Below are 26,136 nucleotides of genomic sequence, written 5' to 3'. Positions count from 1 at the left end.
GGATTATTTTCAGGGTTGGGTGGGAACAGATAACCTCAGACTGGACCAAGATCAGTCTAAGATTCCGAACCCTCCCTCCTGGGGCCCGCCCTGTTCTCAGACATCCTAGTCCTGGGGCGGTCATCTCAGCTCCGCCCTTTCTCCTTCCTCCTCTTCCTGCTACCCCACCCCACTTCCTTTCTGCGTCCGCCCCCACCTCGCTCCCACCCAGGCCCTGCACCCTCCCACGACCGCTCCCTCTTGGCCCTCCGTGACTTCCCCTCCTCCTTGGCTATCACCGCCCTTTTCGGGAGGACGGGGCAACCCCGTGCCTCAATCACCCAATGAGGAGTCGACTCGGGGCGGGGCGGGACTTGGGGTAGAGCGGAAGTGGTGGCCGGAGCGGAAGTGCAGCTGCCGCCACCACCGCCGCCGCCGCCGCCGCCGATTCCGGAGCCGGGGAGCAGCCTCCGCCACCGCCTCTGCAGCTACGGTCACCGCTGCCGCCGCCACCGCCTGAGGAGTGCGCTTGGGAAGGACGCAGTCGCCTCCCTCCGAGCTCCCCGGAAGCGCCTTTGCTCCCCACAGTCCTCCACGGTGAGTGCGGTGCGGCTCCCAGGGGCCCCAGCGCGAAGCCCCTTCTCGGGCAGCGACTGCGGCCCGTCTTGCCGCCGCCCCTCCCCGCTTCCGGCCTGGCCTGCGCCTCCGCGGGAAGCCCGGGCTTCTCCCTCGGCGCGCTGCACGGGGTGCGGCCGGGCCTGCGCGGCTGGGAACGCCTGGGCCGTGGACTCCCCACGGCACCTCCTCTGCTCGGCGCCGCCCTAGCCTGCTCCCCCCGGGCCCGGAGCCATCCCCGTGAGCCTGTCATCCTCGCTCATTCTTTGTGGCTTTCAAAATTTGAAATGCAGTCGAAGGCGGGCGAGTGCCGGTGCCGCGACGCCCCTGCCGCACTCCCCTGGATGAGTAAGGGTTTAACCTTGGCGACAGCTGGGGCGAATCCCTCTCCCACTTTGCAGTAAAGCTGTTTCATCATCGCTGGTGTGGGAAACCCGGCTGGACCCGAGATTCCCTGACAGCAGGGTTGAGGTTTGAATCAAGAAAAGGATTTGTCTGAACCTTTTCTTGATTCGAACTGGATTCCCAATGGGGGGAGGGGGAGAGCAGGCTGAGAATTGAGTCTTTTCTCATGATATTAGTCGTCATTTGCTGCCTGAATCTCGTATGTCTGCCTCCCAAAATCATCCGTACGCTTTTTGTGAATTTTGGGTTTTTTATGTTTTTTCATTTTTTTTTTTTTCACTGAAAACTGTCTAGTTCTTACTGTTGGTGGGGAAGGAGTAGGCGAGAGATGTGGACCCTTTTCTTTGCAAGATGAGCTCATCTGGGTTTATTGAAAATGGAGAACTTGCGTGGATTGAGGATTCCAAAGGTGGCAGCGTTGTTGAGAATTTGCCAACCTCTCTGTTAAAATGCTTGTCTCTTGTCCTTGCCTTCAGTACATCTCTCTGGTGAGACCAGATAGCATTCGATTCTTGATTTTACTTGACTGATGTGGGAGGTGGAATCTGGCAAGGTGTTATGAATCTGTAAAATCACAGGAGCCAGTGCAGAAAGGTACGCCACTTAAGAGAATATGAAAATTACATTTCTCACAGTCTCTCGGGTGTTCCTGTGAAACCACACATACATACAGTGTGTCGGACTGAATACGTGGTTACTCAGCATTTTACATTTAGCTGCTAGGAATTTATACAAATATTACTTGGTGCCTAGTAGATTTCTTCCTGACTGTTTCCAGCACACCCCATTTCTTTGGGTTGTCCAAGTCTTTTTAAGCAGCATATGGCTGATGAATGTTGGGGTTTTTTCTTCTCCACCCAAGTTAGAATTTTAAGCATAACCTTAGAAATGGAATGCTGGTACCAACAGCTAAATTATTTTCTTAGCCTCTGCCTTCAAACAGTATAAGGAACCATTCGCCCATCTTACAGATGAAGTCTTTATAAGAAATGAGGTGATTTGGCCTAAGCCACACACCTACTTTCAGATTGAATATCCTCTTTCATCTGTGGCAAGTATTTATGGCCTGTCATCCCCTGGAGTATGGCTCCTACCCTGTTATCTTCCATTTCCCATCATGCAGTGCTTGTGTTATGTTGAAGCCATTTTAGACTTGGAGCTGTATGGATCAAGGAGGCAGTCTGCGTGAAACCAGGCCGAGCACATTCCCTTGATGCTCGTTCCCTAGGCAGAGTCTCCAGAGGTTTGGGCTGCTGTAAAAAGTGCATTTTCTCCCATTTGGCTGTGGATCCAGAAACAGCACTGAAGTTAGGTAAATTTGATTCAGTTCTTCCCTGTATTGTTTTCTAGCTGTGATCTTCAGGGGTTAATTCATCTCTGGTTCTTAGCCTCCCTGACGCCATAGATGTCTGAGACTCAGTACAGCCTTTGGTTTTGTTGTATTTTAATCCTTGACTTTACTTCCTTTTTACTAAGATATAATCTTATTTTTCCCATTTGCTATGAAAAATGGTACATTATATATAACTTTATATATGGAAAATTCAGTTTTTCTCATCTGGACTGTATAAATGATAATGGTGTTCCCTCTTCTACATCTTTTTGCTGTGTAGCCCAGCCTAGTCTCAGACTCACTGCCTCAGTCTCCTCCTCTCTGCCTCTTGGGTGCTGAGATTACAGGGGTGTACCTCCATGCTGGGCTAGTAATACAGCTTTTGATGTGTGGCTGACCGAATTAAACAAATAGTTTTTTAATACAAATAGTTATTAAAAAGCAAAAACTGAACTGCACATGAATGGATGTACCCCAGTGATGTTTAAATATATACTGTGTGATGTTTAGCCTGTCTGTTCAGACATGATTTTTTTGTGGTGTAAATAGTCTTTTCTTCTAGCCCACTGAGAAATATAGCCCGATGCTATGTATAGTCAGGGTAGAGTGCATAGGACAACAGAATTTGCACCTCCTATGTAACTGTAGCTTTAGTAGCCATCGAGCAGCCTTTATCTTGTTTTTGACTGCACGTGTACATGAGCCCACATTTAGATTAGGTATAGCATATGTGCCTATAGGGTAGAAACCTACAGAATCTACCCTTTGTGACTTAGTCATCAGCTACTGAGGTCTCGCCAAGTAAGTAGTTTATGATCATACTAGTCACCACTTGTAGCTCTTTACGTGTCAAGCTTCCTTGTAATCACTTCAAGCATTAATTCAGTTTTCGGCCAATGAAAGGTAAGTACTGTTAGTCTCATTGTATAGATGAGGAAACTGAGGTGCAGAAATTAGAATTTTTCCAAAGATACATATCTACATAACACAGAATTAAATGCTAAAATCAGGAGCCACACTCTGGTCATTTGACTCTAAGTAATGACGGTTTGACTTGTGGTAGGATAACGTGTATGGCATGACAATGTTGCCTTTTTGTACATGCACCCTGTTAACGTGTCTTAAAGATGTGTGCATTGCTGTTCGTTTGCAGGGTGATATTGCTGGCATATGTCAGATGAGAGCTGCTGAAAGTCCAGTTTTTCTAGTACTTGATTTATGCGAGGGAGAAAAAAAATCTATCACATACTCTGCAAAAAACCATCCTAAGTTCTTGCTTACTAGATTGTAGCGTGACCATCATTTATTGTTGCTTACCATACTGCTTTGCAGTATTTTAGGTTTTTAATTTTGTATGGGAAAAGGGAAAAGAAGGGGCTCTCTCCCTCCCTAAGTAGAGAGAAGCTTCTGAGTTACTGCATCCTGCAAGAATTGTGCTCCCTGCTCTGTCACTGACATCAGGCAAACACAGTTGTATAAATGAGCGATTCCAAGAACTATAATTTTTTTGTAAGCTGATGTTTAAAAGAATCCTTGGTTGGCTGGGCATGACTGTGCACACCTCTAATCCCAGCACTTAGGAGGCAGAGGCAGACGGATTCTTCTGAGTTTCAGGCTAGTGTTTCAGGCAGTACTCCATCGTGAGACTCTGACTTAAAAAAAAAAATTTCTTGGTTTATACATTTACCTAAGGAGGTGACATTCATACTCGTTAGGGGCCAGGACAATATAGTTACATAATAACTTTTTAACTTTAGATCTATCTATCATAGGCTTCTAGTAGATCAGCATTTTATAACGAGAAACAGTTGGAGCTGGACTTTGGGGGGATTTTCCTAAGGAGAATGTTAAAGGAAGAGATGGATTTGAAGTACTTTTCTATTCTCTGATATGTCTGCTAAAAGCAACTTAGAGTGTGCTTTTGAGAGGCAATTACATGTTTCTAATACTTAGTAATGAGATGAAAGTGAGCAATAAACTCACAAAAAACCAAGCTATTCTGCCAGATTGTAGGTAATCTTTTTCCTCAAGTTCTGTCCAGTTCTTGATTATGTAAGTTTTCCTGTTCTGGTTGTTTATTTCATAGTTTTCCTTAAAAGACTCAACTAGAAGAGTTATTTCTGAATGACCTTGAGAAATAGCTGAAAAGCCAAATTAAAGTAGATATGAGCCTGGTTTGTCACTGTTTGTCCTCATGGGGAGATCCTTATATTAAAGTTTGTTTGATAATTTGATGAGTTTTTAGAGTGTACTATAACTACTGTAATAACCTTACATGATTCTTCAAAATATTTAACAGTAGTTTAAGTATTGGGAATCATGGCTGATTTTTAAAAGATTGCTACATTGAGAAAAGAATATTAATTTTAGAATTAATGTTGAGGGGCTAGTGAAATGGCTTAGTTGTTAAAGGTGCTTGTCACCAAACCTGATATCCTAGGTTCAATCCCTGTTACCCACGTGGTGAAGGAGAGAACAAGTCCCTCAGTTGTCTTCTGACTTCATGTCGCCCAAAATAAATAACTATGGACTTTTTAATCAATATTGTGGCTTGGGAGATAGCTTGGTAGGTAAAATGCTTACTGCTGTGCAAGCATAAGGACTTGTTCATCCTAGCACCCACGTGAAAACGCCAGATGTGGTGGGCACATACAGTCCTAGTCCTGGGGATGTGGAGACAGAATGCCTGGAGCACTGTGGGTGGGCTCTGTGAGAGATCTGTCTCAAAAAAAACAAAACAACTCCTCCCCCCAGGAAAGCTCCTGAGGAATGACACTCAGAAGTTCATCTGTGGTCTCCACACACACAGTATTGAGGTAGATCCGGCTTTGCCGTGGATAGCTAGCTGTGCAGTCCTAAGTTATTCTTCATGCATATAAAAGGAGGTGGCACCACCTAGCTCGTAGGTAACTAATATTATATGAATTGATGCCACTTTCTAAGTGCTTTGCTCATTTCAGCAGGCCATAAATTGTAGTGTTGTCACTTCACCTTTTAGCTGTTCTGGGTACCTGGTTTTTGTTTTTCTTTTTCGAGACAGGTTTTTTTTGTTGTTGTTGTTGTTTTGTTTTGTTTTTTTCCTGTGTAGCCTTGGCTGGCCTGGCCTCAGTTTGTAGACCAGGCTGGCCTCAAACTCATAGCCTGCTGCTTCTGCCTCCCCAGTGCTGGGATTACAGGTCTGTGGCACCACCGCTGGCTGTACCTGATATTTTTACATGAAGGATATGGCTTGAAAATATTTTAGGGACTTGTTGGAATTCAGTTTGAATCTTTTAAGTATGATTGGTAACTGAAAAAAATAGTAATCAGAAAGCCAAATGCTGTGTGTGTGTTTCCTGATTTGAACTGAGGTAGTGTTTGAAAAGTCCAGCTGGGTATGGGGGCTCACTCCTTATAACCCCAGCATTCAAGAGGCTGAGGCAGAATTGCCAAGAGTTTGAGGCCAGGCTATGTTGCATAGTGAGTTTCTAGCCAACACAGAGTGAGATCATCAGCTACTCCAAAAAGAGTAGTCTAAGATAGACTATACATACAGTTGTTTTGTTTTGTTTTGTAGGCTCAATGTGGCCTATCTGTGTCTGTCTACATAGGAAATAACGGCTTGTTCACTTTTTTAAAATGTATCAGTGATCAAATATCTTGAAATTCACCAAAAATTACATTTTTGGGTGTCCAAAGTATAGAGTATGGATTCCTAACTTAAGCTTACTGCCCACTGTTAGTCCCAATAAAGATGTTTACAGTAAACTCTGAGAGTCATATTTTAGAGATGTGCATATGTAATTAATACTTGCTGTTCTTTTTCAACTTTGTAAAGAGAACAAGGTAGGTTTAAAAGAATGAGGTGCATATTATGGGTTTCTTACTCATTGACCATTGTTAGCTTTGTGAAATACATTGTTGGTGCTGTTGATTTGAATGCTTACAGTAAACATAGGTCATCATTAATGAGATGTGCTCCTTTTGAATGATTGTGTGTTAGGTTAATATGGCCATACATGATTTACACTGCAACACGCAATATTGTTTATTGTCACTGATTCCCACAGATAACCCTAAGAGCATAGGTATTGGAACATAAAATAGGCCTTTAATACTTGAAGCAGCAATTTGAATTATCACCGTGTTTGCCTCCATGTGCTTTCAAGTCTAGTTTAATGGAGGTGGGGTATGTATCTTTAAACAGTTAAAATTTATAAATGGCTGCCATAGTCTAAAGAGTATCTGAGTTCTCATTATGTGTAAGTCAACTGCTTGAGCACAGTACAAAGTTCTACTAGTATCACACTACAGTTCCTTATAAGGAGATCCCCTCCCCATGGATGTTTTGTTTACTGATGACTTAACCAGTGGCTACACCCCTGAAGCAAAATGGAGCCCCCTACTCCAACAGCTATCTGCTGCCAATAACTCCTCAGTTAGGGGTGGGGCCTTATTTGCCCTTCCCCCATGCTAAATGTTAGCATTTTGTGCAGGTAGCCACAGCTAAGTCATGAGTGCAACAGCGGCAACCACATCATGTGTAGAAGACGGCGTTCCACAGCACCTCTCATCCTCTGGCTTACACATTCCATAGGTCATCTGCAGTGTTTGCTGAGCTTGGGATGGAGTTCCTAATCAGGCAGTAGTCACTTTCAGCACCGTGACCGGTTGTGAGCCTGCATTAACCACTGCCCACTACAAAAGAAGCCTCTGACCAAAGTTGAGATGAATGTATTGGTATAAGCATAGAAATTTAGAAGGTGGTTTGACAGCATGTGTGTTAATAAAACAATAGTAGTAGCTTTCCCCTGGGGCCTAGAGCCTCTGTAGCAGTGGGCTTTGGCCAGGTTGACAGTCCCCTGACATGAATTCCTGGATCCTTTGGATTGGGACCGCAACTCTAATCCCAAAGTGCTTGGTTGGTGATGCTGTGATAAAATATATGTGACAAAAGCAATTTAGAAGAGGAAAAGATTTATTCAGTTTGCAGTTCCCTCCCCCATTTCTCAGTAGTCCTTCTTTATTTTTATATTATCCTTTCTTCCCTTAAGGTCTCTTCCCCTCCCACTCTAATGGGCCCTTTCTAAGCTTTCTGACCTCTGTAGACACTTAAGCATACAAATCCAAAACTTCAAAGCTAAGATCTGTGCCTGGATTACCTCACTTAGTAGAACATTTTCCACTTTCCTCCATTTTCTTGTGAAATTTGTAGTTTTGTTTTCTTTATAGCAGAGTAAAATTTATTTTATGTATACATGCTCAGTAGATGGTCTGATCATTTCCCGGTATTTGGTAACTACCACAGCAGTGAGAATGGAGGTGCAGGTCTCTGCAGTAAGGTCAGCTGGGCGGAGTGGCTTCGTCATGATCTACCCCAGGGTCGGTCAGTCTTTAGGAGTCAGAACTGGCATGTCTTTGGATTGGTCACTTCGAGCCAGCGGCCGCTTACTGTGGCCCTGTTATTTATTCACACCTTGGCCATATCCCTTAGCACCAGTGGTTTTAAGTTAGATGTTGGTTCACTGGGCATAGTGATACTTGAAAGCTGATGTGACAGATGGGCTGGGCATGCCTGAAATCCCAGCACTCAGGAATAGGAGGCAGGAGGATCACAGTTCAGTTCACGGTCATCCTCAGCTTCATAGGCAGTTTGAGGCCAGCCTGCCTATGAGACCCTCTCAAAACAAACAGCAGAATTCCACAACTGCTAAACAAGAAGGAAAAGATTTTGGTTTCTCTTCACAATTTAGTGTTTGCTGGACATAGAGTCCATAGTATTTAAGATATACTGTTTCTGTTTCTAGCAAAGAATGTGCACAGAATTGAATGAAATTAAAGTTTTACAAGACTGCATTTTGTGTGTGGAATGGCACCCGGACATTTTTAGAGTAGGTGTTTTTCAGTGAGTAGTTTTCTTTGAGAGGCAGGAGTGCTGCACTTGTTCAGGATTAACACCCACCAACCAACTGGTCCTACTGGCTTGCACTGAAGGTAGGTATCTTGGCATACTTTTCCTTCAGCTGTGATCTGCTTTATGGTGCTGGGGATGTTCTAGCTGGAATGGTGCATCAGTGACTGTGGTCAGCTCCCACCCATTCACACTTCTGAGTCTATGTTTATTTTGCTACCACTCTGGCTCCTTATTTCTCTCCTACCATCTCATGAAAGGAGCTAAAAGCTAGCTTTTTTTTTTAAAGATTTTATGTTTGTGTGTGTGTTTCAGTAGTTATCAGATGCCCTGGAGTTGGACTAACAGGCAGTTGTGAACTCCAGAAATGGGTTCTGGACATCAGACTCTGGGTCCTTGTAGGAGCAGTATTTGCTTTTAACCACTGAGCCCTCCCTCCAGTCCCTGAAATCATATCCCTTTAACCTCTTCCTTCTAAGTGTGGTTGGTTGCTCTTCCAAGGAGACTTGGTGTAGCTTTAAATATGTGCTACCTTGTGTTTTGGTCATAGTTTTAGCTTGAGTGTGGGAGCACACCGCTGGTAGTTGTTTTCAGTTCTTCCAAGTGAATAATCCAAAGAATTCTTGGACATACTGGTCATTTCTGCAGTTGTTTCAACGTTGGACTGTAAGCATTTCACTTGTGAAGTACCTTAAATGTCAGAATTACTTGCCCTGAACCTTTACTCTGAGCATTGTCTTAGGATTTGGTGTGTTATCTTACATGACTGCTGTTAAAGCCTACTTTTAACAGGTTATTATGTGGGGGTATCACTTAATTTCGTTTTATAGTTCTCTATTGGTTCTATGTAAGGCTTTCCTGGAAAGAGTGCCATGTTTTCTATAACATGTAGTAGATAGTAGAATCCTTACTTCAAATTTTTAGAAAGCTATTACACTCAAGGCTATTCTTACAATCAAAAGTGCTAAATATAGTTAATACTTCTAAAAGCCAAAGTTATTATTTTCAACCTTTTTTTTCTTTGAAATAACTTAAAACAATATATAGATGAGTGGTAGTGATCTTCTGTTTGCTTGGCCACCCTGAAATGACTTCCCAAATTTTGACTGACCTCTAACTAGAAAATGTCCCTTACACAAAGCATTAACTAGAGGAGTGGCTCACATGGACTCTTAAAGCATTGTTTGGTTGAGTTAGCTTTTCATTTCTAGTCGCCGTTCTTGTTTCTTGTTTTTAATTTTAACATTGTGTTCTCAGCACTGGGGAGATGGGCAGGAGAATATAGAATTCCAGGCTGTCCTGGCATTACATGGTGAGAGAGCATGTCTCAAAACACCAACACAGGCTGCAAATGTAGCTCAGCGATACAGCACTTACCCAGTGTGCCAAGTCTCTGGTGGATTCCCTAGGACTGCTTCTTCCTCAGAGAAAATTCTAGAGCTGGGGGCTTGCCTACAGAGGTTAGAAGACAGTGTCTAATTAATCCCCTACAGCTGGAGTTCAAAGAGGTTGAGAGCCACTGGGTATGCATCCTCTCAAAGAGCAGGAAGTGCACTAAGCCATCTGCTTTACCACCACCACTTCTGGTAGCCTTTTTTTATTATAAGACAAAATAGTCTTCCTCTAGTGCTTCTCACAGGCTGTGTTCTCACACTCTCTATAGGTGTGCTCTTACACTCTGTATGTGTAGAAGTAAACCTACCCTTTAGAGTACTCCTCAGCACTCTTTACTAACCAGCTCTCTACTGTTAGATATTTGAATTGTTTCCAGTATTTCACTAAGCATTTGTTGCATTTATTAGCAAATGCCTCCCCGTTCTGTAACTTGCTGCTTCCAGTGGCTTAGATTGACACCCATCATTACTATGCGGGTACACATGAGAACTCTTGTTCTCAAACATGTTGGCCCTTCCTACTGGCTTGCTGCTGGGGTAGACTCTAGCCTCTGAAGAGTTCATCTGCCCTGGTGGTAGAAAGCAAATAAAGGCTGGTTAGCAAAAATTTTCTTGATGGGACTCTCATTCACAGTTTCAGAAGTGTGTGCCCTCCTGATAAACTGCATACTAACTCCAGAAGAATCTGATTGGCAACTGCTAAAATGCCACAGTTAACATGTATGTTCATTTTGAGCTCACTGAGAGAATGAGTCTCATGTTAACATATAGCTACTTCCTATGCAGAAATCAATCTAGAGTCACTTCTCCTTCCTGGTTTTTTGTTTGTTGTTTTTGATACTGGGGATTGAACCCAAGGCCTTCCACATACAAAACAAGTGTTCCTCCACTGAGTTAACATTTTTGAAATTGTATATTTAAAAAAGGTTTAGAAAAAGCTCACACTTTGGGTTAAAACAATGATATATAGCCACTTAATGATCTTCAGATTTGTTTGCGCAGTATCTATTTTTAAGAAAGATTTTATATCTGTTGTTCTTTAATGCCCTGTTCCTGGTGTTCACAGCAACTCTGCCAAGGGAGATGCAGTTGTCTGCATTCATAAACTTGGGATCAACAGGACCCTTTTATGTGTAGTGGCAGATTGTACTTTGACACATGGTTCTGTTGCCTTTCGTTCTCCCAGTCATGCATGTTCAAAAACTTTAACAGCTACTTATTTGAGCAGTTTGGGCATTACATGTAAATCCTTCCTGTGAGAATAACGTGTGGGAAACTAAGTGGTAAAGCTTTTCCCACCTACCATAGGACAGGTCGATGTGTATCGAGAGTCCTGTAGAGAAGATCAGCATGGGTTGATGGCCCTAGACGGGACTAGAGTGTTCATAGGCAAGAAGTAAAATATCCAGGAGAGCATTCTAGATGAAGAGACTTGCATGTTTGAGCAAGGTGTGAACAGGGCATGTGGGAATGTGTACCTGAAAAAAGGTACCTGTTCATTCGAACAGAAAACATCACAGGCCACATTCTGAAGGACTTTAAAAGCAAGCCAGCCCAGAGGAGAGGCCTTGAGATTATTGAGTAAAGGCAAAGGTGTAGCTAAAGCAGTAGTAAATCCGACAAGTGAGGAAGCATGTTTTTAGAAACACGAGTTTTGGATTATTGTATTTGAGGGAGGAGAGAATACTGCCAAATTGGGGGGGAGGGGTCGTTTCAGTTTATTTAGTAGCTGTTTGCTTATACCAGTTATGTACAGGATACTAGGAGATTCTCTCCAAAGGAGCTTATGGTGTGGGAAGGAACTTGGGGGCGTACATAGACGGAAGTCTTTCCAAAAATATTTTCATATTAGATACAGAATATCAACCAAATGTAATTTTTAAAAGTTGGTTGATTCATTACAAACTTAAAAAAAAGAAGACAAAGTCTGAAGTTGTTGCCTAATGCTAACGTCTGGCCCTGAGTTCAAGCCAGCTGTAAAAGGAAAGGTGCTACAACCAAAAGACAGGTGAAGTGAGCGTTTTATTTAAATTTCAAAAAGGTGGCACTTTCTAGGTGCATTTTCTAGTGAATAGGCACATGTGGCTAGTAACTTGCAGCTTCGTGAAAAGGCCAGTGTAGGGGTCATGAGAAGGAGATCTATTGCCTGGTGAGTCAAGACAGAAAAGCAGACTTGTCTGAAGACAGCTGTTTGGCAGAAGCATGTGCTGTAAGAAGAGGGCTTTGCTGTCTGTTGCTGCTCTTACACTGTCTGCACAGTCCCTGGCAAGAGACTGTGACGTTTTAATCAAGGAGTGTCTCTATTGGGAATTTCAGATGATGGGTCTGATAGCAGAGATGTGAGGTAGCTAGAGGTAATGACCTGAAGTGCAGGTAGGTGTTACTGTAGGTGGAGAAAGGGAAACGGTTTCATTTTTCCCTTGTCTGTGCCTTCCGCCTAACTACTAGATGTTGTGTAACCCATTTCCTGTTGAAATTGGCCTAGCTGCTCCAAGTTCCAGGTTATATAAGTTTTGAGTTACATAATTAGTAGGCATCAGGACCTTTAGTTAATTTTTTCTTGTTTCTTTGTATATGTATAATTGAATACCAGTTTTCTTTTTAAAACATAATTTAGTCTAAGGTAACATGATGGTTTATCTCTAAGAACTCTGTAACACTGTCAAAGAACCTTGAAATGGTTATTTTGGATTTCTTTATTTTTATGTGTATAGGCATGTGTGTATGTATACATGCCTGCATTTATGTATACACACCACATGGATATGCCTATTGCTCACAGAGGCCAAAAGAGGGCATTGTATCCAATGGAAGTAGAGTGGGTAGGTGGTGTGTGTGTGTGTGTGTGTGTGTGTGTGTGTCCAGTGCAGCTTGGATTAATAGAAGGTCACCATCTGAGAGCTGCGTATAAAGAACACACAGTTTTAGGTGACTGCTATTAAAGAAGGTCTGGGGACCTTCACCTAGGGTTTTCTCTGTTTTGTCTTGGAGAACTGTCTTTGCTACTGACATTTCGTCCAGCTGAAATACTTGCTTGTTTGACTTATATAGCTGCTGTGGTGCTGGGAAATGGACAGTGAGAAGGGTCTTCTGTATTGGTAGGGTGTTGAGCTAAGATTGCTTTAAAAAAAAAGATTTATATGTATGAGTATTATATCTGCATGTATGTCTGTGTACTACATGCATACCTAAAGCCTGCAGAGCCCAGAAGTGGGGTGGAGGTGGTCAGATCTCCTGGAACCAGGGTTACAGACAGTTATGAACTGCTGTGTAGGTGTTGGGAATCAAATGCAGGTCATTTGGACTAGCAGGAGGTACTCAAAACCTCTGCGTGTCTCTCCAACCTCAAACCAAGGTCACCTCTAAAAGTAAAAAGCTAAAGAACGTGTATATAGCATAAGCTTCAAAAACCAAGTCATTGGGGTCTGTCAAGATGGCTTAGCAGGAAAGGAAGATTGCTGCCAAACTTGATGACCCAAGTTCATTCCTGGAACCTACATGGTACAAGGAGAGAGGACCAGCTCCTGCAGTTGTCCTCTCTTCCCCACACATGTCCATGCGGGTACTCTCCCATGTAACACGCACACATAAGTAAATGTTTTAAAAGTATTTTTAAAGCAGTTTCTGTAATTTGGGGGGTGGGGGAGAAGGACAGGATAGTATAATAAACAAGATCTAGAAGAAACAGGCAAGCTTAAAGGCCTTGACTCTACTGTGTTCTACTTGCTGTGGTATTCTGGGTTCATCATTTCCTTTCTCTTAACCTTCATGTTTTCTAAGAAGGTGGAAGGGTTATTGGGAATATGCCTACCATGTAGGATTATTGGTAACAACCAAAATGATTCAAAGGCCTTGGCCCAGTCCTGATGCTGGTACCCAGTACGCAGTCCATATTCTTGATGGCATTTGGAGCTATGCTTCTGAGACTGTTGGACATTTGCCTGACATTTGCTTTCTCTGTGTTCTTGCTGTTGTTCTAGAGAATGACCATGGACAAAAGTGAGCTGGTACAGAAAGCCAAACTTGCTGAGCAAGCTGAGCGCTATGATGATATGGCTGCAGCCATGAAGGCCGTTACAGAACAGGGACATGAACTCTCCAATGAAGAGAGAAATCTCCTCTCTGTTGCCTACAAGAATGTGGTAGGTGCCCGCCGTTCTTCATGGCGTGTGATCTCCAGCATCGAACAGAAAACAGAGAGGAATGAGAAGAAACAGCAGATGGGCAAAGAGTACCGTGAGAAGATAGAGGCTGAGCTGCAGGACATCTGCAATGACGTACTGGTGAGGATGGCCCTTGTGCTTTAGACATCATCTCTAGGCATAACAAACGTCCAGATGCAAACGCTCAGACAGCTTAGGAGGGAGTGGAGGTGCTCCACTGTACTCAGAAGCTGAGAGCCATCTGTAACATATTCTAAAGCATGTGATGTGGTTTTTGTCACTCTTTCTTGATCAGTTCATCTTTTCTGGGGTACTTTCCTTTTCTTAAAAAGACCTGCAACAAACAGGAACATTTCATCAACATTCCTCCATTTTTCTTTAGAAATTGAGGCAAGATGAAGATATTTAGAAAGGTGCAGTCACTAGTAGACTGTTGTAGTAATCTCAGTAGTGATTCATCTCTGGAAAGGAAGAGATGTAAGGCCTTCCAGCCTCTCCTTGGTCATGCTCTCACACAATGTAGAAATCTGATGTTGAAGGTTAGGCACGTCTGTAAAGTGCAGTGTACAGCCCAAAGCCAAATCAAAGGTGAGGTGGGGCTTCTTCTGTGCTTACTACACTTTAGTTGGGTGGTAGGTCCTTCTAGCTGCGTTGGGGTTGGGTGGGATGGGTGCCTATCCTAGAATACTTCATGATTATATTCTTTCCCTCATATCATTTCTAGGTGAAATCAGGTAAAAAGTAACTCTGAGGACTGCTTTATCCTACTGTCTGTCTGTCCAAAGCACTTCCCTTGACATTTTCTGAAAACCAGTGTAAAGCTTGTTGGCTATCAGGCAGCGCTTCTCACCCCTAACCCACAGGAGTTAAACCCCTCTCTGTCTGCACAACACTTAAAAACAACTACTGCCTCTTGCATACTCTGATTCTGATTAATGAAATCCTTAATAGTTGAGCTTTGCTTTGAGCCTCTCTCTCTTTTTATTAGATTCTTGGTGTAAGATAAGAGTTTCATGGCTAAACGTGTTGCCTATTGGTTGTTTGGGGGTTTGTTAATGGTGCACTAATTCCTGAATGTTAGGTACATCTGATATTCAGATGGAGTATGGCATGCATTCCAAAGGCAAGAGAGTTCCATAACTCCTGAAATGTAGACCAGCTTTTAAGAGCATCTGAAAGAATGTGAAGAAGAGCATGGTACTTACTGCCTGTTAACCAGTTTTTCAGGATGCCACATTCTAAAACAACTCTTCGAAAATATTGCTCTGTATACGAAGCTTGGACTCCTTCAGAACTACTTTTGTTGTAAGCATAATTGTTTAAAGGAATTTGTTATTAATAATAGTTCTAGACTGAGTGCTTACTACGTACCAAGCAACGTGTTAAGCACTAGATGTACGTTACCTCGCTGTCCTTATAACTGCCTTAGACGGTGGCCATGCTGGTTCCCCTCCCCATTGTACAGCCAAGGAATATGAGGCTTGGGGGCCTAAGGCAGTCTCTCCAGGGTCATGTGGAAACACACAGTAAGCATCAGAAGAAGGTTTTCTTCCCAGGTCAGATTAATTTTAAACTTAGTTCTTTGGCTGTTTTGTTCTGTTGCTGCTTTTTTTCTTCCCAGAATGGAAAGATCCCCACACATTCACAATTACAGAAATAATACAAGCTTAAATGGGGGTTTAATTTTCTTTTTAAGAGATGGGCAGAAGAGTTATGAAGTAAAAGTCACTTCTAACGTTATCATGCAGAGAAACACTGTGAAAATAGTCCTTGAGGCTTTCCCCGTGTGTTTGTATGCATGCACCCACACTTAGCCTCTTATTTTACTATTACAGGGAGATTCTTTTGTTGATAGTCTTTTCCATTTAGATTGGGGTCAGCAGAGTAGTTCTGTGCCATCTTTTTGTACATCACATTCCACTGTAGTGGCTGCATTATAAGAAACCCTTATGGTGGTCAGAGTGACTTGTAACTGAAGAGTATGAGTGCAGGCATCTGCTCTTAGGACTTGGCTAAATGCAGTTTAGCAGCTTGGATGAAAATTGGTTGCCTTTTTGGTTTTTTTGTTTTGGTTGGTTGTGTGGGGTTTTGGGGGATTTTGGTTGATTGGTTGGTTGGGGTTTTTGTTTGGTTGGGGTTTATTGTTAGTTTTCAGAAAAATCAGTAGTGGTAGCGCATATCTTAAATCTCAAATGTAATTTTAACATCTCACAAGCAATTCAAAATTCTTAATGTGAATCACTTTTTAGGAACTGTTGGACAAATATCTCATTCCCAATGCTACACAACCGGAAAGCAAGGTGTTCTACTTGAAAATGAAAGGAGACTATTTTAGGTATCTTTCTGAGGTTGCATCTGGAGATAATAAACAAAGTAAGTGACATTTAAAATACATATACTTAGTTAGTGGGAGGGCTAATGCTCCATAATGAAATCCATTTTTACTTTGTTTTACTATAGACACTAAGATCACAATAATGACAGTGTTAGAGGCCACAGCATTGTTATGCATGGGGTCATGGGCTTAACAAACCTCTTTAATAGATAAACAAGAATGGTATTAGAAGTTTGGAATGGGGGCTGGAGAGATGGCTCAGTGGTTAAGAGCACTGTCTACTCTTCCAAAGGACTGGGGTTCAATTTCCAGTACCTACATGGCAGCTCACAACTGTCTGTAACTTCAGTTCCAAGGTATCTGACACCTTCACACTGATACACATAAAATAAATTATTTTTTTAAAAAAGTGTATGTAATATATTTAGCAAATGCTTGTCTGGGAATTGATAGTTCTCTTTTTACAGGTAAAATTGCAAAATACAGTGGTTCACCTTGGCCATGATTTTGCTTTACTCAGTTTTAGCTACTGTAAATGTAGTCTGAAATCTAAATGGAAAATTCCAAACATAAGTGATTATAAATTTTGCTCCAAGTAACCCTGTATGTGCTAGTCACCTGTTTGCTCACCAAGTTGCCATATTGGTTACTTGGTGTCTATTCTAGTATGGCACTCCTTGTGCAAAAATAACGTAGTGTTTTCTAGAGTACAAACTTAACATTACAGTATAGTGTAAAACTGTTCTGTTAATTTTCCGTGTAAGTTATCTGTCTAGTTGCAGGCACAGATGAGGGAGGCCACTGTGTGAAGCCACCATAGGGATGTATTTCCTTTAACATGTAGCTTACTGTGATGTGATTGTAGCTGCTTTATTCAGTGTTCACTGTGTGCCAAATAATCGGGGTTGCATTATCCTCTTAGCACTTTAAATTTAGGTGGGAGTCTCTCATTTTCCAATAAAAGAAACCAGAGTTCATATATGGATGTTTTTTTTCTTGCTCCAGGCCACATACCAAGTGAGTTAAGTTGAAAATTCAAATTTGTTTATGCTGATCTTAAACCCCGTTATTTTTTTCACTAGATTATCCACATTCATTTTTATGAAAGGCTGTGTCTAAACTTCTTGGCTGCTTTAGCGGACTTCATTATAATTGTCTGTTTTCTTCCAAAGCATTTAGTATAGTTCTTAACATAGACATTTAGCAAATGTTTACGTTGAACAGTGAAGACACTGACCTTTGTTTTGATGGCTCATTTGCTTTATCCTCCTTTACTAAAGTGCTTGATAATGGATCCCATGTGTGATGGAACCTGTGCAAGAAGCTAACATTTTCATCTTCCTTCCAGCCACTGTGTCAAACTCCCAACAGGCTTACCAAGAAGCATTTGAAATTAGCAAGAAAGAAATGCAGCCTACACACCCGATTCGACTTGGCCTGGCACTGAATTTCTCAGTCTTTTACTACGAGATTCTGAACTCTCCTGAAAAGGCTTGCAGCCTGGCCAAAACGGTGAGGAAAGGCTCTTCTGCTAGTAGTTCCCAGAACTTCCTTTTGTTACGAGCAGTCCTCGATGTCTTGTGCTTTGAAATGTTTTCTTGGGGGTAAGATTTTAGGAAATAAATACAGATCTGTTACTTGGTATTTTCATCTGAGTATATGCTGTCTTTTGTTTTGCTTTGTTTGATTATTGTTGGGGTCATAGGTAGAATCTTCCAGGTAAAAGTGTAGTAGTTCTCATCAAGCTTTGGACATTGGACATTGTCATCTTTGTGCCAAGATATGGCTCAATGAAAGAAATGAGCCCACTTTTTTTGTTTTGGGTTTTTAGACAGGGTTTCTCTCTCTTAAGTTCTGATTGTCTTAGAATTCATTCTGGAGATCAGGCAGCTGGCCTCGAACTCAGAGAACTCCACCTGCCTCTGCCTCCCAAATACTGGGATTAAAGGGTTGTGCCACCATCACCCAGCAGGAGCCCACATTTTGTTTATGCTCTATTACTTCCTGTGTTCTTTGAGGAGCTTTCTTTCCTGTGCATCCTGTTGTTTGAAACTTTAATTTGGAAAGGGTGCCTGGAGTGAATTTTACAACTTGAACTTAAGGTTAATGGGGTGAGCTTTGCTGTTCTCCCCTTTGATCTTTGTGTCCAAACCCTTTTAGTTTAAACAAAAATAGAAACTAGTTTGATAACTAAAAACTTCAGTGAATTTATAGACTAAATGTGCTGAGGTTCCCAGGAACACTGTTTCTTAGGGGTTTATCTTTGCTGGTTGGTACTTTATACATATCATACATTTGACACAGCTGGCAGACAGTGAGAGCAAAGCAGGTCCCATCCTCTTAACAACAGGGAAGGTAGCACTGACACAGAGAACATCCAGATCTGTGCTAAAAGCTCTTTGTTTTAGGCATTTGATGAAGCAATTGCTGAATTGGATACGCTGAATGAAGAGTCTTACAAAGACAGCACCCTGATCATGCAGCTGCTCAGGGACAATCTCACCGTAAGTACCTTTGCAGAGTGTGTAACGCCCGAGATTTAAGGGGATTTGTTTGTTCTTACGTATGGTTTTACACTGTTAAGTTACCTGTATCTTACTGCTGAACCTTACGCCTCTGCAGTCTCCATTGTCCGTGGTAAAAGGGCATTCTGAAGAGGTGAGATAGGGGCCTGGAAACATGGCTCAATGGTACTCAGAAGCTTGTTCTTCCAGAGGACCTAGGTTCCCAGCACTCACATGATAGCTCACAGCCATCTGTAACTAGGGGATGTGGTGCCCTCTTATGACTTCCTAGGGCAGTAGGCACACAGACAACACCCGTACATGTAAAATAAGTGGAAAAAATTTGAGTAGTTGAATGAGGTAAAATGTACTGGGCCACCTCTTGAAGAAAATTTTTAGTGATCTTAATTTTTTATTACAGCTTTTTGTTTCTTTTTCTCTTGCAGCTGTGGACGTCAGAAAACCAGGGGGATGAAGGAGATGCTGGAGAGGGAGAGAACTAATGTCTATCGTGCTTTGTGATCTGTTTGGTGTCACTCTGTATCCTCCACATTATATCCCTTTGTGCGATAAACAAAAACAAAAAAATCGAATGTTGACTTTCGATTTTTCACAGCCTAAGCCTAGCAAAAATGGTCCCTGGGATAAACAGCTGGTATTTGTATCTAAAATTCAGACTGGTCCCTTAAATGCCACGGCATTTTGAAGTCTTGATTTTGATCAACATTGACAAGGATTACTGTGTGTTTAAATTTTACAAACTGAACACTGTGATTATGGGGTTTTGTAACTTAGCAGAACTCTTACTGGTAGGAAAAATAGACCTGAATTATGTGTAAGTTTTCAGAAAGTTTGCTCTGATATCAAAACAGTCCCTGAAGATGAAGTCCTGTTGTAAAGTTGTACAGAAAGTTCTAGAGGCTCCATTGTGATGCTGGGACTCAGGGGATGCCTACCATCGACATCCCAAGTTTGGCAGCTCACAGTGACTCTGCCTGTGGTTGAGGGCTTATTGACATCTGCTCATTTTGGGCTGTTGCCACTCAAAAGTTCATGACCACAAATATCTTCTGAGGAAACTAAAACCTGAAAGTAAAATTCTTTGGCTCATAATTGAGCTGTGACACCACAAAAAAAAGGTCCCATGCTCATGCGTGACTAAACCCCTTTACTTCAGCAGTGTGTTTCTGATTAGCAACTTGTGAAAACAGGTTGTTACTTCCTAGCTAAAGGAGATGAAAAAGACAGCAGTGTATCTTAATGAATGGCGGTACCAGTTTTCTGGGTAATTCTCTAAGAATAATGTTCTTGATGGCAGCCTCTAGCCTGAGGAGCAGTCAGTCTTGAGGTTTTCCTAGCTTGGAGGGTGGAAACTTTGAAACTTAACATTCTTTCCACCCGGTTTTTCTGACTGTTGACTTTGGTTTTCTCCTCTGTAAATTTACAGCTTTCTGCTTTCTTGGGTGGTTTTCTTTTGGGAGCCTTTATTTGTTAATAATGTATGGACAGGGGCGAGGCATTAAACACATGGTTAGCAAGCCTTGCTTAAAGGTGTTGAGAAAAAAGGCCTTCCAGCACCATCACCCTGTCTTCCTCCAGTTCTCAGCACAGTTGTTCTTTATACTATGATTGGAATCTTAAAAAAAAAAAAAAAAAAAAAGAAAGTGTTTTGAAGTATCCATGATTTTTCCCTACTGCAACCAGGCCCTGATAATGCTTGTTAGTACCTGTCACCAGATCCTCTCTGTGCTCATCCAGCTTAGTTCTCAGACATGCCTGAACACACCCTATAACACAGGGAAGTTGCATGGACACTACAATAGAGAGAACCAAGAACTGCCAGACCTGTCAGTCTCACAGTATCACCCTCTGCCTTCACATTCCATGTAGCTGTAGAGTTCATCTGTTTGTCCATCTGCAAAAATAAAAGAATTCATGCACTGATTTAAAACCAAAAACAAAAAAATCACAAAAAAAAAATCTCTTCTTTCTAGCTGAACAAAAAATGTGCAGTTAATACTTGGCGCTTGACAACGCAGTAGTGAGTGTGGAATCAAGCCTGTCTGTATATCTGATAGCTCTTTGCTTTGTTTTTTCCTTACCAGTATTCTGCCTAATGTTTGCTTCTGTGGTGGTTATATTTGCCTAGCAAGCACACCTGTGGTTGTGAAAATAGTATAGCAAAAAGAAAAAGAAAATCCCCAGTTACCAATGTACTAGATTCGTGTATGTCTTTTAAACATTCTAGTTTCACCTTACCCGGAGTAATCAGGAAAATGTAAAAACTCAAAAGTGAAATAAAACATTTTGTCAGTTAGTTGCCTGTGGATTGATGTGTCACCACCATTCCTGTCACTCTTGGGACTGTTCTGATCACATCTATTTTGGGCTTTTTCTTTTAAAAGTAAATAGTTTTACTTCACCTTTAGAACCATCAGTAAAGGTGAACTACATGGCTGCCTCCGTCAGGTTGGATGTGATCATTGCAGCCTTGAACCAGAGCGGCTGTGATTGATTACCTTACAAGCCCTCAGCAGAATGGGCCCGTTTTTTATTTTGGAGGGATCAGGGTGTATTTCAGAAGATTACATAAGCACTTTGTATGCGACGGGCACAGTTGGCAACACTGCTGGTGGCATAGCTGCCTTTAAGTGGTGCAGGGGACCTGACAGTGATGGAGCTGCCTTTGAGCCGTCCACGCTCCTCTTCTTAGTACCCCAAATAAAACTAACTGGTTTGCCAAACTGGACTTGGATGGAATCCTTTTAGTCTCTTAGTATCTTCCCTATCTGGAGTGAATAGATGTGTCTGTATATCTCCCCAAGAAAAAAAATCCCTATGACGCTCCATGCAGCAAAACCAAAGGTGAATCTGGGAGGAGCAGTTAATGTCCCCTGAGTCAGGGGATCATGAAGAATCTCTTTAATAGGGTCTTCCAGTTAAGTGATATCCAAGCTGCTGATAAATAAGGAAGTATGTTACAGTCCCTGAAAGCATTTGTGGGTCAGGGTTGCAAGCAGGCAGTCGCAGCACTTGCATGGCCCATGCTGCAGGTAATAAGAAATGCAGCTAAGGCTGCAGTGTCAGCCAGAATTTGCCTTGATAAAGGAGGAATTACAGTGGAAAGAATAGATGTTACCTACTGTTTGCTTCTGTGTGTTAAGTGGGAAAGGGGAAGCATTGTTACACACAACTGATGTAATATGTACAAATTGAGTTCTTCCTAGGATCCAAAGATAATGGAGCCCATGGGAAGAGTTGGTAGTATGGAGGAAAGGTCCATGACTAACCATGCAGGAGGCCTTTAATGATGGCCTTGACAGGAAAATAATGATTGGAATAGTCTGTCTCTGAACAACTTGAGATGGCTCCATGGTTAAAAACAAAGTATGTGCCAGCTGCCAAGCCTGAGGACCCGAGTTTGATCCCCAGGATCCACATGGTGGAAGGAGAAAAGGGAAGATGTCCTCTGAGCACACAGGCACCCTGGCATGTGTGTACCCATGCACATACCCTCTCCCCCTGCAAAAAGATTGAAAGAAAGATCTTAATGACTTGTCTTACGAGGCTATGGGCATGGGGGAGTTGGGGTGGAAATCAGTGTGTAGGTATGATGAAAATGGAGATTACTCATCCCTCCCTTCCTTGAGATAAAGGTGGCGACAACAGGAAATCATTTCCTTTTGGACTGTCTGCTCATACAAACTATTAGGGACACAGTTATCAAGTTTATTAGAAACTGGAAGGCAATGAAAAGGTCAGGCATTGGGGCTGGAGAGATAGATGGCTCGTGTATGAGGGGGTACTGTCTGCTCATCCAGAGGACCCAGGTTCAATTCCCAGATCATAGCTACCTGTAACTCAAGGTCCAGGGGACCCAATACCCTCTTCTGGCCTCCACAGGGATCACACATGCACATAATCCACAGACATACATACAGGCAAAACATAACAACAAAAAAGCCAACATTGCTTGAGGGGCTGGAGAGATGGCTCAGCGATGGCTGTTCTTCCAGAGGACCCAGGTTCAATTCCACCTGGTAGCTCACAACCGTGACTCCAGTTCTAGAGGATCTAACACCCTCACACCAGTACACATTATTGAGGAAAAAGTGAATAAATTGTAATAAAATGAAACGGGGGGGGGAATTACTGAGAACTGGGCAAGAAGGAAATGATTGGTTGGTGTGCAGTTCACCACCTAACTAAGACTGTTGAAAGCCAACTTAGCAGTGACCTCAGGACTGGTGTGGGCCTTTAGTGGGTTTGCTGGTACTAGAAAGGGGACATGACCTTCCCCAGACAGGAGAGACTGGCAAGTCTGAATGAGAAAGCACGTACATAGGGTTAGAGAGTGCTAAGGCACCTGGGAGGGACTGGGAAGAGAGAAACCAAAGGATTGCTTTGGTGGTTGCTTAAAGGCAAATGAAGTATTTGTATTGAGCTGGAGTGACAGGAGACTGAGTTATTCACAGTGTATGACAGCAAAATTAGCAGTTACGAAGTAGCAACGAAATAATTTCATGGTTGGGGGTCACCATAACATGAACCGTGTGAAGGGTCACATGCAACATTAAAGTGAGGAACATGCTCAGGGACTCAACCCCATGAACTATCTGCCCTCTGTTAATATGCAAAACACAGGCTGTGTGTGGTGGGTAGTGGAGCTAAGTGTACCTTCTTGGCAACCCTCAAAGATGCTGAGGACAGTGAGGAGCGGTGGGTGGATTAGAAGCGGTGCAGGTGCTAGATTTGCCCTATGGCTGGCTCATTATCTCCCCAGATGGTAGATGTATTGCTTGGGGCACACCCTGCCTACCACAGTTTCTACTGGATAGGAGTGTAAAGTAGGCGTGCCTGGTTGGGGGAGGTGAGGGCTGTAAAGTTGTGTAGGTGTCACCCGCCCATCCCCCCCGCCTCTCCTATGGGACAATAAATGACAATCTAGGCTGCCCAGGGGTGTATGACGAAATTACAGATACCGTGAAGAAATGTCAAGGATTGGTTATTCACCTGGCCCCAACCCCATGTGGCCAGTAAAGAAGCCTGATGGACACTAGGTACGAAGGCACACACCTTTAATTCTAGCCCTTGGGAGGGAAAGGAAGGCAGATCTCTGTAAATTCAGGACTATCCTGGTCTACATAGTGAGCTCCAGGACAGCCAGGAGTACATAGAGGAGAGAGGGAGGGAGAGGGCAAGAATAATCAGAAGCTGCGTTGAGCCTTCAGGGTGACTCAGCTGGTGGGGGCTCTTGCTGCCAGGCCTGAAAACCTGAGTGAGCTACAAGACCCACATGCTCTTTGACCCCTAAGTGCATGCATATACATGGCATGGTTGGGCAGACACACAGAATGAGTAAATTAACAATAAATAAATGGTTGTTACAACAAAAAGAGCCAAACATCTCGCGGAGAATGGCTGAATTATAGAGCTAAATAAGAGTAATGCCACCCTCATCCATGCTGTACCCAGCATTGGTCTTCTGAAACAATCAGTACAAATGGCGATATTTCCCCGTGCCAACACTTGCATCACTATTCCTTTAGCTACTGGATCCCCAGAGCACATCTTATTGAGCAGGAACAATCTTTGGAGTGCTTCCTCAAGGTTTCCGCCATAGCCCCATTGTGAAATGTTAGCCAATAAACAGGTACATAATCCTGCATTCATGTAACTTCAAAACGTTTGTGTTCCGTGAAAACTTCATAGTGCAGGCTGCGCCCGCCTAGAGGCATTCCAGTCCATCACTTCAATCTTAAAGCGTGTTTCAGCATCTTAAATTGACTGTTTTAAGGAGTATCCTTCACCTGCACGTGCTTAGGAAGAAACAGCATTGTATAGGTATAAGATGCCCGTGCTTCCTTTATCTGAGGAGGGCCTTGCTTTAGAAACAGCACTCCCTGCTACAGGCAGCGTTTTGGGGTTGTTTTTTGTTGTTTTTTTTGTTTTGTTTTTGTTTTTGTTTTTGTTTTTCTTTTCCATTTTTGGCTTTCTTCTTGTGAGGATGAGAAGAAACCAAACCCAGTGTTTAGTCATATGATGGTAGTCCAGGATCTTGTGATATACTGTCTGCCCTCTGTAAGATGGTTTCACTAGATGGATGATATGTTGCTAGCCTCAGAGCATTTTAGAGATGGAGAAACACACCTCGAAAACCTAAAGGAGGGCTGGAGAGATGGCTCAGAGGTTAAGGGCACTGGCTGTTCTTCCAGAGGTCCTGAGTTCAATTCCCAGCAACCACATGGTGGCTCACAACCATCTACAATTCGATCTGGTGCCCTCTTCTGGCGTGTGAGCACACATGCAGGTAGAACACGGTATAAATTATATATATATATATATATATATATATATATATATATATATATATATATAAACTAAAAGAAAGAATGGGAAATTAGACCACACAGTGTGATATCCAGCTGAGGAATTCCTAAGGATTTAATGGTTGGGGGGCTGGAGAGATGGCTCAGTGGTTAAGAGCACTTTATGCTCTTCCAAAGGACTGGGGTTCAATTCCCAGGTTCCATATGGCAGCTCACAACTGTCTGTTTAACCCCAATTTCAGGGGATCTGACACCTTCACACTAATGCACATAAAATAAATTGTTAAAAATAAAATTACATTGAAGATAAAAAAGACTTTAATGGTTAGGCAAGACACGTGTGATCCCTGACAAGTGATCACCGGCACAAGGTCAAGGCACTCAACATGTAGCATAAATGGGGACCAGCCATGAGGCCCTTCACTGCTAGCTGAGGCGCCAGGTACGGTTGATGGCTGCTAGGAGAGAGGCTCAGTGTTCACTGAACCCCTAATAACAGAAGGGACAATCAAACTGGACAAGGTACCAGAGGGATGCCACCCATACCTATAGATGTCTGCGTACAACCAAGTAAGTTCACCAGCCAGGGATGGTGCCCACCGCAATGCAGTGAACACAGATGCCAAATGGCTAGAGAGAGGAGAGGGGAAGAGTAGCCAAGAGGCTTGTCCTTCAGCTGTCCTCAGAGACTTGACCCTAGAAGACCCAATGGGACAGGGGAAAAACTGGTGGGAGCTGGATGGCCACAGTAAAGAGCAGATTTGGGAATACATCATTCATTTAAGTTAAATATATATTATGTATATAATGGCATACCTTTATTAATACAATCGATATATAAAATATGCACAAATAATTATATAATACAGAAGCATAGGCCCTAATGGTTTCTTATGGAACAGCCCACAGGCCCCAAAATGTCACACGCAATCTTCAGTCCCCTATCCCAATGCTGTTTGGTTTGTCCCCTCAGGGCTGAAGGGGAGATTGGACTGGGCTGTTCTAAGAGAAGGATTTTTTCTGGAGGCAAGATAAAATTGTTTGTGTGCACCTGCTAGTGTGTGCACATCTCTGTGTGTACAGGTATGGAGGCTGTTTTTGAGACAGTCTTATACTGCGATTGAGTCTGGCTGTTTGGGCTACACTGACGGGCCAGCAAGCCCAGGAATCCACGTGTCTCCATTTCTTC

General features: G+C 42.7%; 1 protein-coding gene across 2 annotated transcripts; it reads left to right on the top strand.

Annotated features, from left to right (window-relative positions):
- Positions 1 to 367: 367 nt before the first annotated feature.
- Ywhab (tyrosine 3-monooxygenase/tryptophan 5-monooxygenase activation protein beta) lies at positions 368 to 20,935 on the top strand. 2 transcript variants are annotated; one of them, XM_021636298.2, is made up of 6 exons: positions 368 to 576; positions 13,597 to 13,899; positions 16,029 to 16,152; positions 17,463 to 17,626; positions 18,523 to 18,618; positions 19,065 to 20,935. In XM_021636298.2, exons 2-6 carry the CDS (start codon positions 13,600 to 13,602, stop codon positions 19,119 to 19,121), a joined length of 741 nt encoding a protein of 246 aa, XP_021491973.1. In that variant the 5' UTR covers positions 368 to 576; positions 13,597 to 13,599; the 3' UTR covers positions 19,122 to 20,935. The 2 variants fall into 2 exon arrangements, with proteins under 2 accessions (XP_021491973.1, XP_060238849.1); XM_060382866.1 differs by lacking the exon at positions 368 to 576 and adding an exon at positions 700 to 942.
- The last annotated feature ends 5,201 nt before the right edge of the window (positions 20,936 to 26,136 follow it).

The sequence above is a fragment of the Meriones unguiculatus genome, chromosome 4 (genome assembly GCF_030254825.1).
Source record: "Meriones unguiculatus strain TT.TT164.6M chromosome 4, Bangor_MerUng_6.1, whole genome shotgun sequence".
Taxonomy (NCBI): domain Eukaryota; kingdom Metazoa; phylum Chordata; class Mammalia; order Rodentia; family Muridae; genus Meriones; species Meriones unguiculatus.
Note: the sequence above shows the minus strand (reverse complement) of the source record. Positions and strands in the feature narration are given on the sequence as shown.